The sequence below is a fragment of the Heterodontus francisci genome, chromosome 30, assembly GCF_036365525.1.
Source record: "Heterodontus francisci isolate sHetFra1 chromosome 30, sHetFra1.hap1, whole genome shotgun sequence".
NCBI lineage: Eukaryota > Metazoa > Chordata > Chondrichthyes > Heterodontiformes > Heterodontidae > Heterodontus > Heterodontus francisci.
The window spans coordinates 4,079,098-4,101,594 of record NC_090400.1 but is presented as its reverse complement, the minus strand read 5'-3'; the positions used below and the strand labels follow the sequence as shown (position 1 = coordinate 4,101,594).

The following is a 22,497-nucleotide window of genomic DNA, read 5'->3' as shown; positions in this document are numbered from 1 at the left end:
CACAAAGGAAGATTGTTGTGGTTGCTGGAGTTCAATCATCTCAGCCCCCGCAGAATGCTGCAGGAGTTCCGCAGGGTAGTGTCCTAGGCCCAACCATCGTAAGTTGCTTCATCAATGACCTTCCCTCCATCATAAGGTCAGACGTGTGCATGTTCGCTGATGATTGCACAGTGTTCAGATCCATTGGCAACTCCTCAGATACAGAAGCAGTCTGTGCTCACATGCAGAAAGACCTGGACAACGTTCAGGCTTGGGCTGATGAGTGGCAAGTAACATTCGTACCAGGCAATGGCCATCTCCAGCAAGAATCTAACCATTTCCCCTTCAATGGCATTACCATCGCTCAATTCCCCCATCAACAACATCCTTGGGATTACCATTGATCAGAAATGGAACTGGACCAGTCACATAAATACTGTGGCGACAAGAGCAGGTCAGAGACTGAAAATTCTGCAGCGAGTAACTCACCTCCTGACTCCCCAATGCCTGTCCACCACCTACAAGGCACAAGTCAGGAGTGTGATGGAATACTCTCCACTTGCCCGGAGAAGTGCAGTTCCAACAACACTCAAGAAGCTCGACTTCATCCAGGACAAAATAATCCACTTGTTCGGCAGCCCATCCATCATCTTCAACGTTCACTCCCTCCACCACCACCATCTACAAGATGTACTGCAGCAACTCGCCAAAGCTCCTTCAACAGCACCTTCCAAACCCACGACCTCAAGCACCTAGAAAGATGAGGGCATGGAAACACCACCACCTGCAAGATGCCCTCAAGTCACATACCATCCTGACTTGGAAAGATATCATTGTTCCTTCACTGTCGCTGGTTCAAAATCCTGGAACTCCCTCCCGAACAACACTGAGTGTACTTACACCAGATGGACTGCAGCGATTCAAGAAGATGGCTTATCACCATCTTCTAAAGGTCAACTGAGGAAAAACACCAATTGTTTGCTCCATTTTGTTTCTTGTGGCTCTGTGACTCTTGTTATAAAAGCATGCTGTCCACCCGAAGGGGATCATCAGCCACCTGTACAAGGGGGTAGGTAGTCTTTTTCCCTGGGCTGCCAGCCTTTGTTTCTCAGGACAGAGGGTACAGATGACTGACACAGGATGAATGCACCGTTACTGCTGCCAGAATATTGTGCATTCACCAACATGGTGTATTAGAAGGGGTCACACACCAACTGTATGTTTGGTAGTCCTTGTGGTTCCTGTGCTTCTCCCCACTGTCATTGGGTGGGGAAGCTGCAGAGCCATTTGCATACAGTCGAAGGTCTCCTGGATCACTGGGAATCCTGCTATCCTAGCAGGGCCACATGACCCTTCACCCTGCTTCTCTCTGCTCAGGGAGACGACAATGTGCTCTCCTCTTCAGGAATAGATGATCTATGTCATCTCCCAGTTGTTTCAATAGATGGCATACTGGGAAACGTTCGAGATGTCACCCGCTCCTGCCTGAAAAGACCCAAATGCATAAAAGTTCAATGGCACTGTGACTTTGACAGCCACTTGGAGCACTTGTCCTCACCCTAGTGCGATGCTCCAGGCTGGGTTGAAGGAGGTGGCACAGTTCAGTGATTCAGTGACCACCTCCTTGTTGAACCTGAGACACCTCAGGCATTGTCCCCTGGGTCAGGTGGAGGTAGGAGAAGAACGCCAATCCTTTGGTGGGTGGGGTCTTCCGCGGAGAGCCCTCTTCCTCCTCCTCCTCCCACTGGGCAGATTTGCCTTTTTCTGCAGACTACACTCCATTTGCTGGTCATGTTGCAGACCCAAAGGTGCTGCAACCACAGCCCCCACACCTGACCACCAAATCTTGTTTCAGCCCTGATTTGATGCAGCGGCTCTTCAAACACCTCCAAACACAAATCACAGTCACTCCATAACAGCCTAAGCAGAAGTAAGTCAAAAGCACCTCTCCTGCAAGTTGGTGTCTGGCCCTTTAAATTACACGAGTGTGCGGGAAGGGCCCTCATGCTATTGAACGCTTGTTCAGCTGGGCGTGATCGGCACAGGCTAATCTCCTGAAACTGTCAAATCAGCTGGATTTTGTTGAGGCTTCCAGAGCACGCACTGCATACTAACCCCCTTCCCAGCATAGGGCATCATGCAGTTCACACCAGAAGTGTCGGGAAATGCGGGTGACACCATTTGTGCTCCAGAACCCAATTTCATGCTAAAAACTAAAAATATAATAATGAATAGTCAGCATGGATTTCAAAAGAGAAAGTATTGCTTGACCTACCTCACCAAATTCTTTAAAGAGGTAACAGGGAGAGTAGTCAAGGATAATGTAGATGTAACATGTCTAGATTTAAGGATGTCAAGGCACTGGAGAGAGTGCAAAAAACGATTTACAACCATGATACCAGAAATACGAGGTTCTACTTATCAGGAAAAGATGAACAGACTGCGTCTCTTTTTTCATGGAAAGAGAAGTTTGAGGAATGATCTTATAGAGGTCTTTAAAATAATAAAAGGTTTTGATACAGGAGACTTTTTCGACCTAACAATGCTTTTAAATGTTTTTTTAAATGACTATAATTTCATTTGTGTTTCCATTTGTGGGAGAGAGCAAAATGAGAGGGGATCAACGTAAGATAGTCACCAAGAAATCAAATAAGGAATTAAGAAACTTCTTTACCCTGGGAGTGGTGACAATGTGGAACTCGCTACCACAGGGAATGGTTGAGGTGAATAGTATAGATGTATTTAAAGGGAAGCTAGATAAATACATGAGGGAGAAGGAAATAGAGGGTTAGAAGAGGAAGAATGGGAGGAAGCTTGGACCAAATGGTCTGTTTCTTAGCCGTATGTTCTATGCTTCTGAACTGCACCCATTCAGTTGCAGGAAGTTTGACTGCGGAGGTCTCTGACTATGATTTACGTGTAATTTACAATGTGCCTGAACAGTGTGTCACAGTCAGGTATGAACACCAGAAAAGTCGTGGAGGAAGTTAGAATTACTGTTCAGGAGGAAAAGGCGAGCAATGGATTAGCACCTCCACTTCCTCTGTATTGCATGCATTTTTTGGTGTTATTTGGAAGCAGTCCAGGTGAAAATTGGCCCTATATACTTATTCTCAGTGGACACAGACCTCCGCAGTCAAACTTCCTGTATTTATCACTCTGCAATACCTCTCCACTAACATATTGGAGGCACATCCAGTACAAGGCATGGAGTGAACTGGATCCATATCCATAGGAGTAAAACAGAGACTTGGTAATCCTACTGAAGGCCTCTCCGAACACCAGGAATCATGATGCCCAATGTAAACCTTTTATCTGTCAAACAGAATGACATCATACATGTACATGTGTCAAAAGACAGACAAGCAACAAAACTAGCAGCTTTTTCTCCTTCTATCTCACCAACATGTTAATCTTGGCTTTCAACCAAAAAAGGCTCTGGGTCTGAGTAGACATTAGATTTAGTTTCCAAATACAAACTCCCATAATCAGATTTTTTACCCAAATAAATTCAAATCAGTGCAATTTAATTATCACCTCAGATTCTCTGATCCTGGGATTGATTTTTGACTTTCCAATGGGGTATAAATCTGGCATTCAGGGATAGCAAAGAAAGGGTATGAAAAGCAGGAGGTTTCAATAGCAGACTTTGGACTTAACTGGAGGGGGTATGATTAAGAAGTTTGCAGCCGATACAAAAATTGGCCGTGTGGTTGATAATGAAGAAGCTGCTGTAGACTGCAGGAAGATATCAATAGACTGGTCAGGTGGGCAGAACAGTGGCAAATGGAGTTCAAACCAGAGAAGTGTGAGGTAATGCATTTGGAGAAGGCTAACAAGGCAAGGGAATAGACAATAACTGGTAGGATACTGAGAAGTGTAAATGGACCTTGGAGTGCATATCCACAGATCCCTGAAGGTGGCTGGACAGTTAGATAAGGTGGTCAAGAAGGCATACAGGATACTTGCCTTTATTAGCCAAGGCATTGAACGTAAGAGATGGGAGGTTATGCTGGAACTGTATAAAACACTGGTTAGGCCACAGTTGGAGTACGATGTGCAGATATTGCCACCTCATTATAGGAAAGATGTGATTGCATGGGAGAGGGTACAGGGAGATTAACGAGGATGTCGCCTGGACTAGAGAATTTTAGTTATGAGGAAAGATCGGATAGACTGAGACTGTTTCCTTTGGAACAGAGAAAGCTGACGGGAGATTTAATTGAAGTATATAAAATTATGAGGGGCCTAGATAGAGTAGATAGAAAGGTCCTACTCCACTTGGTTGAGGGGTTCATAACCAGGGGGCATAGATTTAGAGTCAGAGGTAGGAGGTTTAGAGAGGATTTGAGGGGAAATATTTTCACTCAGAGGGTGGTGGGGATCTGGAACTCACTGCCTGAAAGGGTGGTAGAGGCAGAAACCCTCATAACATTTAAAAAGTACTTGGACAAGCACTTGGAGTGCCGTAACCTACCAAGAGCTGGAAAGTGGGATTAGGCTAGATGGCTTCTTGTTGCTGGTGCTGACATGATGGGCTGAATAGCCTCCTTCTGTGGTGTAAATTTCAATGATTTCTATGAGCAGACAGACAATCTACCTCACCAGCTTTAGGCCCAGGAGACACATTGGAAATCTACCTTAACCTTTTGCATTTCCAATTCCGACAATCCAATTATGGATTGTTAACCAATCCCAATCCATAGAGCTCTCTGAATCCATTCCGGCAGAAATTCTTCCTTTGAATAGGAAATAGAAGCAGTTCCACTGGAGGACAGGAAAAGGGGCCACAGACACTTACCATCTGACAGGAAGTCACAGCTACAGGGAGGAACTGAGGGTAATTCCCTACTGGGCACGCTCAGTGCATGTGGGCAGGAAATCAGCTCCAAGTCCTCTTCACTATCTCTGCAAAGGAATGGAGGTAAAACTCAGACAGGACGGAAAATTTGGATTTATATAAACTCGGTCTTTGCACGAAGGAGTGGTTGTTTAGTTTAAGACTTAACATGAATTCTTTATAAAAACAATGGTAAAGTTTAGTTTAGTTTAGAGATACAGCACTGAAACAGGCCCTTCGGCCCACCGAGTCTGTGCTGACCATCAACCACCCATTTATAGTAATCCTACACTAATTCCATATTCCTACCACATCCCCACCTGTCCCTATATTTCCCTACCACCCTACCTATACTAGGGGCAATTGCTAATGGCCAATTTACCTATCAACCTGCAAGTCTTTGGCATGTGGGAGGAAACCGGAGCACCCGGAGGAAACCCACACAGACACAGGGAGAACTTGCAAACTCCACACAGGCAGTACCCAGAATTGAACCCGGGTCGCTGGAGCTGTGAGGCTGCGGTGCTAACCACTGCGCTACTGTGCTGCCCAAAGCTGCAATAAGATGAAAGAGATTGGCCTAGATTTGGTGAGACAATGATGGAAACAGCAGGAAGATTGGACACTCACTCCGTGGACCACCTTGAATTTCCTCGCCCACCAGTGTTGTGACTAACAGCCCCTTCCACACCCACCATATGTGATGATGGGGAGGAGAAGCATGGGTTTCAGACCACTCCCCTTCCATTCATGGCCGTTCTTGCTCCAGGTCTCCAGGATCAAAGAGAAGCCTCGAAGTCCCTGAGATTGTGGTATGAAGATCTGCAACTTAGCTCCAAACACCTACCTTCGAACTTTTTGACTACAAACACTTGGGTAAATTGCCCCTTCCGGGATTATCTGCCCCTTTAAGTGCCCCAGCTCCTGCTAGTGCTACAGCGGGGGCCCTGTTGTTGTACCCCCTGAATTTTTCTGGCAACCTCCCACTTCCTGCCAAGTGCCTGCAATGACCCCTGATCCAGGAAACTGGGCCAAGGTCATGGCAAGGTCATGCTGGTAGATGGAAGCCCTGACCAACCCTGTCGGGGCTGGATGAGGAAACGACACCGCAGTGTATTTAGAAATATTGTACGATCTTATGCAAACACGGTGAAATTTAGTTACCTGCTAAAACATAATAAAATAGATCAGAGAAACTCAGCTGTATTTAGAGCAACAGTAAACCAGCAAAAAAAATCAGTAATGAAAGTGTTTAGTTCCACTGCTGTGGTGAACTGCTCAACTGGGGTAGCCTATCACAGTCTGGAACCTGGTGCTCTCACTGGGGGAATGAAAGCCTCTTTGCTGCTATTAGTCCCTCACCAACACATCCTGAGAGTATGAGAATCACCATCAGAACCATCAAAATTCCTTTTCAGGTTTCTGCCTTTCTGAAAGTACTGACTGTTGCTGGACATAGCTTCCTGATATCCTTCTGATACCAGTTGGTCATTCAACCACAGAGGCATCACAACTAAGTCCGATCTCACAAGCTTAGTATGGATTGAGAAGCCCATCAATCCGTCTAGCAAGTTGGTACAGTTCCTCCCATCCGATTGTTTCTTCACTAATTCCAGGGTTTTCGCACTCATTGTCCCAGTACCCATGTTATACTCAGATCTATTCCTTCCAGCGATCACTCTCTCTGAGAAAAGAACTTCTTGACCTCAGTCCTAAATTTGCTGTTCTTGAATCTGTATTGCCTCCTGCTGCTCTCATAATTTAGTCTGAAATAATTTTCAACATCTACATTTCCATACATTGACTATTTATACATCACTCTCAGCTCGCCTCACTCACCTTTTCTCAAGGATGAATTATCCAAATTTCTACATTCTTTTCTCATACCTCAGTTCCCTGACATTAGGGGAGTGAACTTCACCTTCCTGAGAGGGGTGGGGTTGGGCATAGGAGGTGGTTGCGGAGTGTCTGTCCATTACGTCCCCTGTGGCAGAAAGGAGAATCGGGCAAGGGGTGTAACAGACAGCTGGGCAATACCAGATCTGCCTCTAATATATCTTTCCCATGGCTTTCATGTTCAGAGTGGCTACAGTAACTTAGACACTATGGCACTAGACCAGCAACCCAAAGGTCGTGGGGGCAAAGCCTACCATGCCAAGTTGTGAAACTGAATTCAATCAATCTGGTCATTTGAGGCCTGACCCCAGAAAAACGACCATCAAACTTCTGACATTGACTCAATGGTGCCCCCTCTCGGGATGATAGTATTTGTGCTCCCACCAGTGCCCTTGTTGTTGCCTTTCAGCCTGCCAGCCTAAACTGCTGCTGCCTATGCTCAGGTGGTCCAGTCTGAAGCCGGGCCTTCAGTCTCTCACAGTGAAAGTCAGCAGCTTTCCAGCAGGAATGTTGTGGCCACTGGGCTAACACTGTGTAGAAGCACTAGGAGAGGCAAAGGCAGACAGAAGACAGGCAAGTGGGATTTATAATATTCTGATACTATTAAGAAGGCTTAGAACAGAATATCTAAGAGATTGACGGTTACAGGAACAGGAGTTTATTTACACACATCTGACACCTATGCCTTCCACTTCCACTTCACACGATGTACTGTGCAAGTTCTGTTCATCACTTCCTGTGATGACACGCAGACTAATTACATATTCTGCCCAGTAACAACCCTATATTACATTGTACTACAGGATTAGCTTAACTTTTTGCACAGAATGACATTATCAATTTGATACATTTTGTTTTGGATTTGTATTTGGTGCAGTTTTTATGTTTGCAATCAAGAAAAAGAAAAACAAATAAATGTTGAGAGAAGTGATGGTGACTGTAAGAAGAAAGGTGAGGAGTGGGATGTTGGAATTGTGGTGAGTGGAAGCGCCCCTCAAATCAGCTGATCTCTCGGAGCTCAGCCAGAAAGGGGATCCCTTGATTTCTGTCACTGCTCCTCTTCATTCTCCTCTTCCTCAGTCTGTCATGATGGTCAGCTTATGTAGCATAGAGCAGACACCACAAATCTGGATTCCCGCTCAGGGATGTACAGCAGGGCTGCTCCCCAATGGTCCAGGCAGTGGAAGCATTGTTTGGGGATACTGATTGTTGCTCGGTGTTATTTTCATGTCAGCTCTTATTGTACTCCTGCTGTGCACTGATTCCTCACCAGAATGAGCCATGTGCTTCCTCCCAACCCTTTTCATCGAACCCCATCAGCATATCCTTCAATTCCTTTCTCCATTCCCCTTAAATGCATCTGGCTATTCACCTCCATTACTCCGTGTGGTAGTGAGTTCCACATTCTTACCACTCTCTTCTTAAAGAAGTTTCTCCTGAATTTCCTATCAATTTATTAGTGGCTATCTTTATTTATAGTGCCTGGTTTTGGAAATACTCAGCAGGTCAGGCAGTTTTAACGTTTCTGGTCTGTGACTAGTATGATGTGTTAGCTATGGTCGCATACTAGTTGAGCATCGAAGGAGTGGAATCCTTTTGATTGATGAACATTGCAGGGTTCAGATGGAGAGAGCACAAGGCAATGAGTATGCAGTCAATGGCATCTTGAAACCTGGGGAAGCCAGCTGTGCAGGTGAAACCCCATGGTGTCATCTCCTGTTTTCTTTATCCATTCACGGGATGTGGGCGTCGCTGGCCAGGCCAGCATTTTTGCCCATCCTTAATTGCCCTCGAGAAGGTGGTGGTGAGCTGCCTTCTTGACCTGTTGCAGTCCATCAGGTGTAGGTACACCCACTGTGCTGTCAGGGAGGTAGTTCCAGGATTATGACTCAGTGACAGTGAAGGAATGACGATATCGTTCCAAGTCAGGATGGTGTGTGACTTGGAGGGGAACTTGCAGGTGGTGGAGCTCCCATGAGTCTGCTCCTTCCAGATGGCAGAGGCCGTGGGTTTGGAAGGTGCTGTGTAAGAAGCCTTGGAGGGTTGCTGAACTTCATCTGCTGCCACTATGCGTCGGTGGCTCTATGGTGGAGGGAGTGAATGTTTGTGGATGGGGTGACAATCAAGTGGGCTGCTTTGTTCTTGATGGTGTCGAGCTTCTTGAGTGTTGTTGGAGCTGCACCCATCCAGGCAAGTGGACAATATTCCATCACACACCTGACTTGTGCCTTGTAGATGGTGGATAGGCTTTGAGGAGTCAGGTGGTGAGTTACTCACCTCAGAATTCTCAGCCTCTGACCTGCTCTTGTAGCCACGGTATTTGTGTGACTGGTCCAGTTCCATTTTTAATCAATGGTAATCCCAAGGATGTTGATGATGGGGGAATTGAGCGATGGTAATGCCATTGAAGAGGAAATGGTTAGATTCTTGCTGGAGATGGCCATTGCCTGGTACGAATGTTACTTGCAACTTATCAGCCCAAGCCTGAACGTTGTCCAGGTCTTGCTGCACGTGGGCACAGACTCATTATCTGAAAAGTTGCAAATAATACTGAACACTGTGCAATCAGCAAACACCCCTACTTCTAACCTTATGATGGAGGGAAGGTCATTGATGAAGCAGCTGAAGATGGTTGGGCCTCAGTCACTGCCCTGAGGAACTCCTGCAGCAATCCCCTGGGGCTGGGATGATTGATCATCTTCCTTTTTACTAGCTACGACTCCAAACAATGGAGAGTTTTCCCCTTGATTCCCATTGACTTCAATTTTGCTAGCACTTATTGATGCCACACTTGGTCAAATGCTGTCTAATGTCAAGGGCAGTCACTCTCACCTCATCACTGGAATTCATCTCTTTTGCCCATGTTTGAGCCAAGGCTGTATTGAGGTCAGGAGCTGAGTGGTCCTGGCAGAACCCAAACTGAACATCAGAGAACAGGTTACTGCTGAGTAAGTGCCACTTGATAGCACTGTCTATGACACCTTCCAAAGTGGTAATTGGTTGGATTGGATCTTTCCTGCTTTTTGTGGACAGGACATATATGGACAATTTTCCACATTGTCGGGTGGATACCAGTGTTGTAGCTGCACTGGAAGAGCTTGGCTGGGGGTTGCGGCTAGTTCTGGAGCACATCTTCAGTGCTACAGCTGGGATGTTATCAGGGCCCATAGTGTTTGCTGTATCCAGTGCACTCAGCCGTTTCCTGATATCACATGGAGTGAATCAAATTGGCTGAAAACTGGCACCTGTGATGGTGTGGTCCAGAGGAAGAGGCATAGATGGATCATCCACTCAACATTTCTGGCAGAAGATGGTTGCAAACGCTTCAGCCTTGTCTGTTGCACTGATGTGCTGGGCTCCTCCATTTTTGAGGATGGACATGCTCGTGGAGTCTCTTCCTCCCATTAGTTGTTGAATTGTCCACCACCATTCACGACTACATGTGGCAGATCTATTGGTTATGGGATCACATAGCTCTGTCTAGAGCATGCTACTTCTACTGTCTACCATGTATGTAGTCCTGTGTTGTAGCTTCACCAGGTTGGTGTAGTATAAGGGTATGAAAGAGTTAATCTTGAGAGAGTGTAAAGATTACTGCCCAGCATGATGACATGAGAGATCAAGTGGGAGAGACTCAAGAACAGATAGTGTGATTTTTGAAGGAGGCACTTAGACGAGTGTGGAGTCTATATGGTTGTTACAAAATAAATATTAATGTTTAAATACAACACTCTAAGAACCTCTCTGGTAGACTCAATAAGGTGGCAGCATACAGAACCAAACTATAACATGGTGGACAACGATGGGATAGTGAACAGTGAAAAAGTTTGAAATAACGACCATCCTTCAGCTAGAAGAGAAAATTTAAAACAATTAGCTGAAAAAAAGACCTTATGAGGCTGACAGAAGCTCCACAGAACAGAAACATGGCTGTCTGCAAATCAATCATCAGGTGAGTGCCGACGGTCGAGAAATCCCGGTTTAAAAAAAGCCTTTGAAGAGCTTAAATTAATTCTCTAAAGGCATCGTGTGAGAGCAAAAAAAAAGGGAAAACGCAATCCCTCACTCGGGCTGAACGTGAGGGCAAAGAGCAGAAAATCCCCAAAAAGCGCGCAAACTGCCGAAAAGCACAGGAAACCCCCGAACACAGCAAGGAGACTCCATCAATGCAGCCAAGCCTGAAAAAGAAAAATAAATAACCTGCAGCTGTCAATCACGAAGGGGAAAAACCCTAGGACAGTCTGTTGAAACATTAGGGCATATGGGACACTTGCCTTTATCAATCGAGGCATAGATTACAAAAGCAGGGAGGTCATGTTGGAGTTGTACAGAACTTTGGTAAGGCCACAGCTGGAGTATTGTGTGCAATTCTGGTCGCCACATTATAGGAAGGATGTGATTGCATTGGAGGGGGTGCAGAGGCGATTCACCAGGATGTTGCGTGGGATGGAACATTTAAGCTATGAAGAGAGGTTGGATAGGCTTAGGTTGTTTTCACTGGAGCAGAGAAGACTGAGGGGTGACCTGATCGAGGTGTACAAGATTATGAGGGGCATGGACAGGGTGAATAGGGAGCAGCTGTTCCCCTTAGTTGAAGGGTCAGTTACGAGGGGACACAAGTTTAAGGTGAGGGGCAGTAGGTTTAAGGGGGATTTGAGGAAGAACTTTTTTTACCCAGAGGGTAGTGATGATCTGGAATGCCCTGCCTGGGAGGGTGGTAGAAGTGGGTTGCCTCACATCCTTTAAAAAGTACCTGGATGAGCACTTGGCACGTCATAACATTCAAGGCTATGGGCCAAGTGCTGGCAAATGGGATTAGGTAGACAGGACAGGTGTCTTTAATGCATCGGTGCAGACTCGATGGGCCAAAGGGCCTCTTCTGTACTGTATTATTCTGTGATTCTGTGAACTCTCAAACAGCTGTGTTAACTCTACTGGGCAAGCTGAGTAAATAAATAAAGTGAAACAGTTAAACAAAGGGAAAAACCCTAGAATAGCCTACTAAAAACAGCAGAGGACAATCAAAAGCACCTGCTACCCTCTATAAAAGCAAGCTAACCTTTAAAAAAAAGAGTTTCTTAAAGGGGAACACTTAAAACAAAGACTATAAAGTAAAACAACATGGATCAAAAATTGGGAATACCGAAGAGTTTCAAAAGTCACAAGGAACCCAATCAGACTCAAAACTGAGTATTATGGAGAAAATGGTTTCTCAGATATAGAATTGCACCCAATTTGGACTGCAGGTCTGAAGCAGAGCAAGTGAATACATTATTATATTCAATTGGTGCTATAGCTCATGATATAATAGCAAGACAAGGTATTGTTATGACCAGGTAAGAAAGAGGTCTAGGGTTCCCTTTCAGCCTTCATCTGGTCTTACTGTAACAGGGGTTAATTTTAAGCACACCGTGTTTTTAGTTCCCCCTTGGCGAATCCTTGTTCGATGCTTTACAATTATAAGGCAAAGAACCCAGCAAAAACAGGCTTTTTCAGGTTTAAAGAAGGAAAGTTGAAATTTATTGAACTTGAACTCTAATTCGGTTCTTTTTTCTTTGGCCTCCTTGTCTCGAGAGACAATGGGTAAGCACCTGGAGGTGGTCAGTGCTTTGTGGAGCAGCGCCTGGAGTGGCTATAAAGGCCAATTCTAGAGTGACAGACTTTTCCACAGGTCACGCAGATAAAACTGGTTGTCAGGGCTGTTTCGCAGTCAGCTCTCCCCTTGCGCTTCTGTCTTTTTTCCTGCCAACTGCTAAGTCTCTTCGACTCGCCACACTTTAGCCCCACCTTTATGGCTGCCTGCCAGCTCTGGCGATCGCTGGCAACTGACTCCCACGACTTGTGATCAATGTCACAGGACTTCATTTCGTGTTTGCAGACGTCTTTAAAGCGGAGACATGGACGGCCGGTGGGTCTGATACCAGTGGCGAACTCGCTGTACAATGTGTCCTTGGGGATCCTGCCATCTTCCATGCGGCTCACATGGCCAAGCCATCTCAAACGCCGCTGACTCAGTAGGGTGTATAAACTGGGGATGTTGGCCGCCTCGAGGACCTCTGTGTTGGAGATACGGTCCTGCCACCTGATGCCAAGTATTCTCCAGAGGCAGCGAAGATGGAATGAATTGAGACGTCGCTCTTGGCTGACATACATTGTCCAGGCCTCGCTGCCGTAGAGCAAGGTACTGAGGACACAGGCTTGATACACGGGGACTTTTGTGTTCCGTGTCAGTGCGCCATTTTCCCACACTCTCTCGGCCAGTCTGGACTTAGCAGTGGAAGCCTTTCCCATGCGCTTGTTGATTTCTGCATCGAGAGACAGGTTACTGGTGATAGTTGAGCCTAGGTAGGTGAACCCTTGAACCCCTTCCAGAGCGTGGTCGCCGATATTGATGGATGCAGCAATTCTGACGTCCTGTCCCATGATGTTCGTTTTCTTGAGGCTGATGGTTAGGCCAAATTCATTGCAGGCAGCCGCAAACCTGTTGATGAGACTCTGCAGGCACTCTTCAGTGTGAGATGTTAAAGCAGCATCGTCAGCAAAGAGAAGTTCTCTGATGAGGACTTTCCGTACTTTGGTCTTCACTCTTAGACGGGTAAGGTTGAACAACCTGCCCCCTGATCTTGCGTGGAGGAAAATTCCTTCTTCTGAAGACTTGAACGCATGTGAAAGCAGCAGGGAGAAGAAAATCCCAAACAGTGTCGGTGGGAGAACACAGCCCTGTTTCACGCCACTCAGGATAGGAAAGGGGTCTGATGAGGCGCTGCTATGCTGAATTGTGTCTTTCATATTGTCATGGAATGAGGTGATGATACTTAGTAGCTTTGGTGGACATCCGATCTTTTCTCGTCGTCTGAAGAGACCACGTCTGCTGACGAGGTCAAAGGTTTTGGTGAGATCAATGAAAGCAATGTAGAGGGGCATCTGTTGTTCACGGCATTTCTCCTGTAGCTGACGAAGGGAGAACAGCATGTCAATGGTCGATCTCTCTGCTCGAAAGCCACACTGTGCCTCAGGGTAGACGCGCTCGGCCAGCTTCTGGAGCCTGTTTAAAGCGACTCGAGCGAAGACTTCCCCCACTATGCTGAGCAGGGAGATTCCACGGTAGTTGTTGCAGTCACCACGGTCACCTTTGTTTTTATAGAGGGTGATGATATTGGCATCGCGCATGTCCTGGGGTACTGCTCCCTCATCCCAGCACAGGCAAAGCAGTTCGTAGAGTGCTGAGAGTATAGCAGGCTTGGCACTCTTGATTATTTCAGGGGTAATGCCGTCCTTCCCAGGGGCTTTTCCGCTGGCTGGAGAATCAATGGCATTACTGAGTTCCGATTTTGTTGGCTGTACGTCCAGCTCATCCATGACTGGCAGAGGCTGGGCTGCATTGAGGGCGGTCTCAGTGACAACATTCTCCCTGGAGTACAGTTATAGGTTGTGCTCAACCCAGACTGACGAAGGGAGAACAGCATGTCAATGGTCGATTTAGGGGTGGCACAGTGACGCAGTGGTTAGCACTGCAGCCTCACAGCTCCAGGGACCCGGGTTCAATTCTGGGTACTGCCTGTGCGGAGTTTTCAAGTTCTCCCCGTGTCTGCGTGGGTTTTCGCCGGGTGCTCCGGTTTCCTCCCACAGCCAAAGACTTGCAGGTGATAGGTAAATTGGCCATTGTAAATTGCCCCTAGTGTAGGTAGGTGGTAGGGAATATGGGATTACTGTAGGGTTAGTATAAATGGGTGGTTTTGATTGGCACAGACTCGGTGGGCCGAAGGGCCTGTTTCAGTGCTGTATCTCTAAATAATTAATAAATAAATAACCCAGCGGTCCATTTGCTTGCGTTGGTCAGTGATTATGTCCCCTGATTTAGATTTGAGGGGGGCGATCATCTTGATGGTTGGCCCAAAAGCTCTCTTAATGCCATCATACATTCCTCTGATGTTTCTGGTATCTGAGGCCAGCTGAATATGACTGCATAGGTGTTGCCAGTAGTCATTTGCGCAGCGCCTGGCTGTTCTTTGTGCAGTGCTTCTGGCTGTTTTAAGTGCTATGGATGTTAACTCGCTGGGGGCTTTCTTGTAGTTCAGCAGTGCAATGCGCTTAGCGGCTTTGACTGGTTCCAGCTCTTCAAAGTGAGATTGAAACCAGTCTGCATCCCGCTTCACGCGTTTGCCGTAGGTGGTCACAGCTGACTCATAAATGGCGTCTCTGACGTGGGCCCAATTGGTCTCTGCAGCCCGTGTGGGAGTGTTTTGAAGGGCTTTTTCAAGTGAATTTAGAAATTTTTGTAACAGCTGTGGATAAGAAATTCTGTGTTGATGCGTAGGTGGCCCTTCTGCTTGGAGTGATGTAGCTTCTTTGGTTTGAGTCTAACCTTACTGCACACCAGGGAGTGGTCAGTGTCGCAGTCTGCACTGTGGACGCTGCGTGTAGTTTGAACGCTGTTTAAAGAGGCTCGCCTTGTGACAATGAGGTCCAGCTGGTGCCAACGACGTGATCTTGAGTGCCTCCAAGAAACCCGGTGACAACTCTAATTCGGTTAATGCCTATGGATACTAGCATGTGTACAGGATACACACATGCAGATAGGGACAGAAAGAGCAGAAGAAAAACAAAGTGGAAAAGTTTGAGGCAATCTCTGAAGAAGTTTTTTGTTACTGTGCTTCGAGGTCGCTGTAGAGTCCTTGATGTAGGTAGATCTTTCTTTTCGTTGTTGCCCAGTATTCTTCTTAAACCTTAAACAAAAACAAGAAATGCTGGAGTCACTCAGCAGGTCTGGCAGCATCTGTGGAAAGAGAAGCAGAGTTAACGTTTCGGGTCAGTGACCCTTCTTCGGCTTTTCTTCTTAAACCTTGTTCACTGTAGGAGACTTTTCTCTCTTGGGGCTTATGTGTCTTCAGTGGGTTTTGGAGTTCCGTGAGAAAGAGATGGGAGCCGACAGGAGAGGCTGTGGCGAGCCAGCCAGGAGAGATCTTTTCAATCCAGGAGCAAACTGCTTTCTGCAGACTCTCAGTTCAAACTGTACAATTCAGAAAAAAACCCAGACTGCCAAGCAGGTTAGTCATGTGACTAACTGGTTTGACCACATCTGTTTGTGGATTGTATTGGAGCAGGGGATAGTTCCTTCATTCCAAAAATGTCTTTCCAGCCAGGGGCCTGGCAACCCCTTGTCACAGGACTTCTCTTCTTCCCAGCAGAAATTTGAAATTTAATGTCCATGTGGCGAAATTAATGTGCCTCATTCTTGGCAGGTGGGGGCCTGCATGACAGTATTAATGAAACATCTGCCAAATTTGACAAAGTTTTAAAAGCTTGTGATTCCTACCTGATTTAGTGCAACAATAAGATTGTTGAAAGAGCAAAATTTAACAAATGGGTTCAATACTTTTATCAATGACCTTTACAGACTTTCAGAGGAATGTGATTATGGAGACCTTAAAGATGAATTGATAAGAGATCGTATTGTTGTGGGTGTTGCAGATGATTCCACATCAGTCATTTTACATTTAAAGAAGACCTCACCCTGGATAAAGCTGTTCAGCTGGTGAGGCAAGTGGAGGACAGAATGAACAACAGAGCAATCCTGCGAGGTGAAGAAAGATCTTTGTTCAGGAAACCTCCTGTTCCGTGAGAAAGAGAGGGCTGACAAAGAGGCACCAGGCAAAAAAAAAAGGTACACTGGGGGGGTGGTGGGGGAGAGGAGCGAAAGATGCCATTAAACCCTGTCATTGGTGTGGTCCCAGAAGTACCCCTAGGCACAAACAATGTCCTGCCAATAGAGCAGAATGCTTTTACTGCAGAAAAGTAGGGCATTTCAGTAAGATGTTCCGTAATAAAATCTCGACTGTCTCGAGCTCTAAAAGAAAAGCATTTAAGAATAGAGAGGTAAACAAAGTTAAACAGGCTCCTGTAACAGACCAATTGAAATTTTTTCTTGGTAAGATCAATGATCCGAATCAAGCATTTTGGTCTGCAGACATATATGGCCACGAACATATCACTAATTTCAAAGTTGGCATGGGAACAAATGTAACAGTTTTATCTGACAAAGAGCTGTGGCTTTCCACACACATTCTGCAACCAACGGAAACTCACTTACATAACCCAGGAGTGGTTGAACTTGAAGTAAAGGGGAAGTTACAGGCAACACTTCAGTACAAGGGAAAGCAGATATTAGAAACACTGGGCTGAATTTTACAGTTCCCCCAACGTCAGGGGTAGTGGCGAGGGGAGGGCCGGAAAATGCCTCCGGGAGATGGTCGCCATGCACCCCAGGCCTCGTGGTGGCCCCCCCGTCACTTGGCTACGGGAGCCCATTTAAATTAATTAAAATGAATTAATTAATTACCCTTATGCTTCCACCATCTGTCCCGGAGTGATCTTCGTGCCACTGGCCAGCACTCCCGTACCTTCAGACCCCCATCCGGGGAACAGAGGCGGAACACTGGTGGGAAGGGAGGAGGATGTAAGTTTCTTCGTGCAGAGGAGGGGAACAGGGTCAAAGTAATCTCATTGGTGTAGGGGATGGTGGGAAGGGTTATAGTGTAAAGTTTATGTACTTTGGGGGCGGGGGGGGGGTGGTGGGGAAGGTCAGGTGGACAAGGTAAGTGTTTTGTGGGGGAGAGAGGGCAAGTAAGTAATTTAATTGTTATTGGAGGGGTGGGAGAGGGACAGAATAACGGTTTAATTTTGTTTTAGTAAATGTTCCATTCAACTGATATATTTAAAGGTAGGGCTTGAAACCCTTTTAAAATGACGTCATGGCCTGCACACATGCGGGGACGGACAGCCCATCCGCTCCACGTTATCGTGGGGGGGGGGGGGGAGGGGGGGGCGGTCCGCACCGGATATTTAAATGAGCCGCCGCGCTTAATATCGCAGTGGCTCCGCGATGTGCGACCCACAATGGCCCAGCCACCATTGTTTTCGCTCGTCACCGATTTCGGTGGTAGGAGTATAAATTTCAGCCCACTGTATGACCTAAGCAATCAAGAGTTCTCACTCTTACGTGGAAGAGCCTGTATTGAGCTTCATCTTGTAGAGAAAGTTGAAGAAGTTAAAGAAGAATCCAGGAGCCAGGATGGAGGGAGAGCCCCCAATCTGACCTGAGCACTGCAGATAATCCACACTCCACCAGACAGCCCACCCAAAAGACAGAAAACCTGCAGAGCACAGCACAGCTCACTACACTGCTCAAAGACAACAGAGTGAGAAAGAGAAACGCAGCAAGTTACTGCAGGAGTTCTACACGGACAGTGAACTCGGGAAGAAGCAAGTCCAACAAATTTGTCAGGTGCGGAGGCAAGATGAAGACTGCATCCATGTCCAACAAAATTGCGAGCAAGCTTGGCCACAACAGAGTCTCAAGTATAAGAGGATGAAAATCTTCTTTGAAAACAAACACTTTATCACGGTGGATAATTTGCTGGTATATGACGAGAGACTCATGATTCCAGAGTCACTCTGAGTAGATATCTTGGACAAAATACAGCAGGGTCATATGGGTATAACTAAATGTAGAACATGAGCTCAGGCGTCCGTGTGGTGGCCAAGAATCCCGACAGATATTGAAAAACTGATTTCAGATTGTGGCGTATATACAGTTCACAGCCAGGATCAAAGAAAATCTCTAATTTCGATCCAATTCCCAACTAGACGTGGGAACTGGTGATGGATTTAGTCTCCTTTGATGGGAGATCCTATCTCATTAAAGTTGATCACTTTTCAAGATGGATTCAAGTTAAATGGATGTACACAACAACTGAAGCAGTCATCAGAATATTACGACCGGGTGAGAAAGGGGTCTAGGGTTCCCTTTCAGCCTTCACGTGGTCTATTGCAACAGGGTTTAATTTTAAACACACTGTTTTTAGCTCCCCCTTGGTGAACCCTTGTTCATTGCTTTCCAATTATAAGGCAAAGAAACCAGCACAAACAGGCTTTCTTAGGTTTAAAGAAGAAAAGTTGATATTTACTAAATTTGAACTTAAACTTTAATTCAGTTGACGCCTACAGATACACGACAGGCCCACGCTAGCATGCGTACACGATGCACACATGCAAATAGAGACAGAAAAGAGCAGAAGAAAAATAAAGTGGAGAAGTTTGAGACAATATCTGAAGAGTTTTTGTTAGTTCTTCGAGCTCACTGTAGAGACCTTGATTGTAAGTAGATCTTGTTTTTTGTTGGGGCCCAGTATTCTTCTTAAACCTTGTTCACTGTAGGATACTTTTCTCTCGAGATTCATGTGTCTTCAGTGGATTCAGAGGCTTGTGAGAAAGAGATGGGAGCAGACAGGAGAGGTCTTCTCAGTCCAGGAGCAAACAGACTTTCCTCCCAAACTGTTTGTACAAATTCAAAAAACTCAGATTGCCCAGCAGGTTAGTCATGTGACTAGCTGGTTTGACCATGTCCTGTTTGTGTATTCGGCCATTTTAACAGTCAACCTGGAATGTGAGCTACCCCACCTTCAACGTCTGGTGATCAAACATCTATGATGGGTTGAATGTGTCAGGGAATGGCTGCTTTGTCCTTCCAAACACTGTCTGTTAATATGTAAATGTCTTTTCCAGCTGCAGCTGATCAGTTTAATAAGTTCTTTCTTCACTCCAGTAACAGTTTAAAATTAATGTTCACAACAAAATTAATGTGTCTCATTTTTGGCAGGTAGAGGCCTAGCATAGAACCACAGAAAAATTACGGCACAGAAGGAGGTCATTCAGCCCATTGTGTCAGTGCCGGCCAAAGAAACTAGCCACCCAATCCAATCCCACCTTCCAGCACCTGGTCCATAGCCTTGCCGGTTACAGCACTTCTGGTGCATGTCCAGGTGCCTTTTAAAAGAATTGAGGGTTTCTGCCTCCACCATCATTCCTGGCAGTAAATTCCAGACACTCACCACCCCTCTGGCTGAAAAGGTTTTTCCTCATGTCCACTCTAATCTTTCTACCAATCAGCTTAAATCTGTGCCCCTGATAATTGATCTCTCTGCTGGGGAAACAGGTCCTTCCTGTCTACTCTATATAGGCCCCTCATAATTTTGTACATCTCTATAAAGTCACCCCTCAGCCTGCTCTGTTATAAGGAAAACAACCCGAGCCAATCCAATCTTTCCTCATTGCTGCAACTTTCAAGCCCTGGCAACATTCTTGTAAATCTCCTCTGTACTCTCTCCAGAGCAATTATGTCCTTTCTGTAATGCGGTGACCAGAACTACGCAATACTCCAAAATAAAAGCAAAATACTGCAGATGCTGGAAATCTGAAATAAAAACAAGAAATGCTGGAAATACTGAGCAGGTCTGGCAGCATCTGTGGAGACAGAAGCAGAGTTAACATTTCAGGTCAGTGACCCTTCTTCAGAACTGGCAAATATTAGAAATGTAAAAGGTTATAAGCAAGTAAAGCGGGGTGGGGAAAGAGATAGGGTGGCACAGTGGTTAGCACCGCAGCCTCACAGCTCCAACTACTTGGGTTTGATTCTGGGTACTGCCCGTACGGAGTTTGCAAATTCTCCCTGTGACTGCGTGGGTTTCTGCCGGGTGCTCTGGTTTTGTCCCACAGCCAAAGACTTGCAGGTTGATAGGTAAATTGGCCATTGTAAATTGCCCCTAGTGTAGGTAGGTAGTAGGCGAATTGAGGGGATGTGGTAGGAATATGGGATTAATGCAGGATTAGTATAAATGAGTGGTTGATGGTCAGCACAGACTCAGTGGGCTGAAGGGCCTGTTTCAGTGCTGTATCTCTAAATATAATATAATAAATATAAATATAACAAAGGAGAAGGTGCAGATAGGAGAAGGTCACAGAATAGCTCACCAGAAGGTTGTGGAGCAAAGGCAAACAATATGTTAATGATTAGATTAGATTAGAGATACAGCACTGAAACAGGCCCTTCAGCCCACCGAGTCTGTGCCGAACATCAACCACCCATTTATACTAATCCCATATTCCTACCAATCATCCCCACCTGTCCCTATATTTCCCTACCACCTACCTATACTAGTGACAATTTATAATGGCCAATTTACCTATCAACCTGCAAGTCTTTTGGCTTGTAGGAGGAAACCAGAGCACCCGGAGAAAACCCACGCAGACACAGGGAGAACTTGCAAACTCCACACAGACAGTACCCGGAATCGAACCCGGGTCCCTGGAGCTGTGAGGCTGCGGTGCTAACCACTGCGCCACTGTGCCGCCCTGGTGTGTTGAATGACAAAGCATTAGTACAGATAGGGTGTTAATGGACTGAAAATTGAACAGCCGCAAGTACAAACATGAAAAAATACAGTAGGTAAGAAAACTGAACAAACTAAGATGCAATAAATTAAATAAACACAAAAAAAAATATTTCAACACTCCCCCCTGCTCTCATGCTCACATCTCTGTCCTGGGATTGCTGCAGTGTTCCAGTGAACATCAACACAAGCTCGAGGAACAGCATCTCATTTACCGATTAGGCACACTACAGCCTGCCGGACTGAACATTGAGTTCAATAATTTCAGAGTATGACGGGCACCCCATTTTACTTTTATTTTTAGTTATTTTTTTTCTTTTCCCTTTTTTAAAATATCTTTTTTGTGTTTACTTTATTTTATTTCATCTTAGTTTGTTCAGTTTGCTTACCCACTGTTTTTTTCATGTTTGTACTTGTGGCTGTTCAGTTTTCAGTCCAGGGCGGCACAGTGGCGCAATGGTTAGCACCGCAGCCTCATAGCTCCAACTACCTGGGTTTGATTCTGGGTACTGCCTGTACGGAGTTTGCAAATTCTCCCTGTGACTGCGTGGGTTTCTGCCGGGTGCTCTGGTTTCGTCCCACAGCCAATGACTTGCAGGTTGATAGGTAAATTGGCCATTATAAAATTGCCCCTGGTATAGGTAGGTGGTAGGGGAAGGTGGGGATGTGGTCGGAATATGGGATTAGTGTAGGATTAGTATAAATGGGTGGTTGATGGTCGGCACAGACTCAGTGGGCCGAAGGGCCTATTTCAGTGCTGTATCTCTAAATAAAAAAAACACCCTATCTGTACTGATGGTTCACCCCCACTTTACTTGATTATAACCTTTTACATTTCTAATATTTGCCAGTTCTGAAGAAGGGTCACTGACCTGAAACGTTAACTCTGCTTCTCTCTCCGCAGATGCTGCCAGACCTGTTAAATATTTCCAGCATTTCTTGTTTTTATTACACAATACTCCAGCTGTGGCCTAACCAGCGTTTTATACAGTTCCAGCATTCCATCCCTGCTTTTGAATTCTATACCTCAGCTAATAAAGGAAAGTATTCCATAGCCTCCTTCACCACTCTATCTACCTGTCCTGCCACCTTCAGGGACCTGTGGACAGACAATCCAAGGTCTCTCACTTCTTCTACCCCTCTCAATATCCTCAGTTTATTGTGTATTCCCTCACTTTATTTGCCCTCCCCAAATGCATTACCTCACATTTTTCTGGATTGAATTCCATTTGCCACTTTTCCGCCCACTCAACCAAACCATTGATATCATTCTGGAGTCTACAGCTATCCTCTTCACTATCAATTACATGGCCAACTTTTGTGTCATCTGCAAATTTCCCGATCATGCCTCCCACATTTAAGTCCAAATCATTAATATATACCACAAACAGCAAGGGACACAACACTGAGCCCTGTGTAACGCCACTGGAAACCGCTTTCCATTCACAAAAACATCCATCGACTACTACCCTTTGTTTCCTGTCCCTGAGCCAATTCTGGATCCAACCTTCCCCTGTCTCCCATGGGCTTTCATTTTACTGACCAGTTTGCCAT

At 45.8% G+C, this 22,497-nt stretch overlaps 1 protein-coding gene across 5 annotated transcripts in view; it reads right to left on the bottom strand.

Annotated features, from left to right (window-relative positions):
• LOC137346548 (SH2B adapter protein 2-like) overlaps positions 1 to 22,497 on the bottom strand; it is a 249,717-nt gene that overhangs the window by 61,703 nt on the left and 165,517 nt on the right. For all 5 annotated transcript variants that reach the window (XM_068010038.1, XM_068010037.1, XM_068010034.1 and 2 more), the window contains one exon: positions 4,781 to 4,887. In XM_068010038.1, coding sequence (XP_067866139.1) covers positions 4,781 to 4,887 — 107 coding nt within the window. The remainder of the gene's footprint in view (positions 1 to 4,780; positions 4,888 to 22,497) is intronic.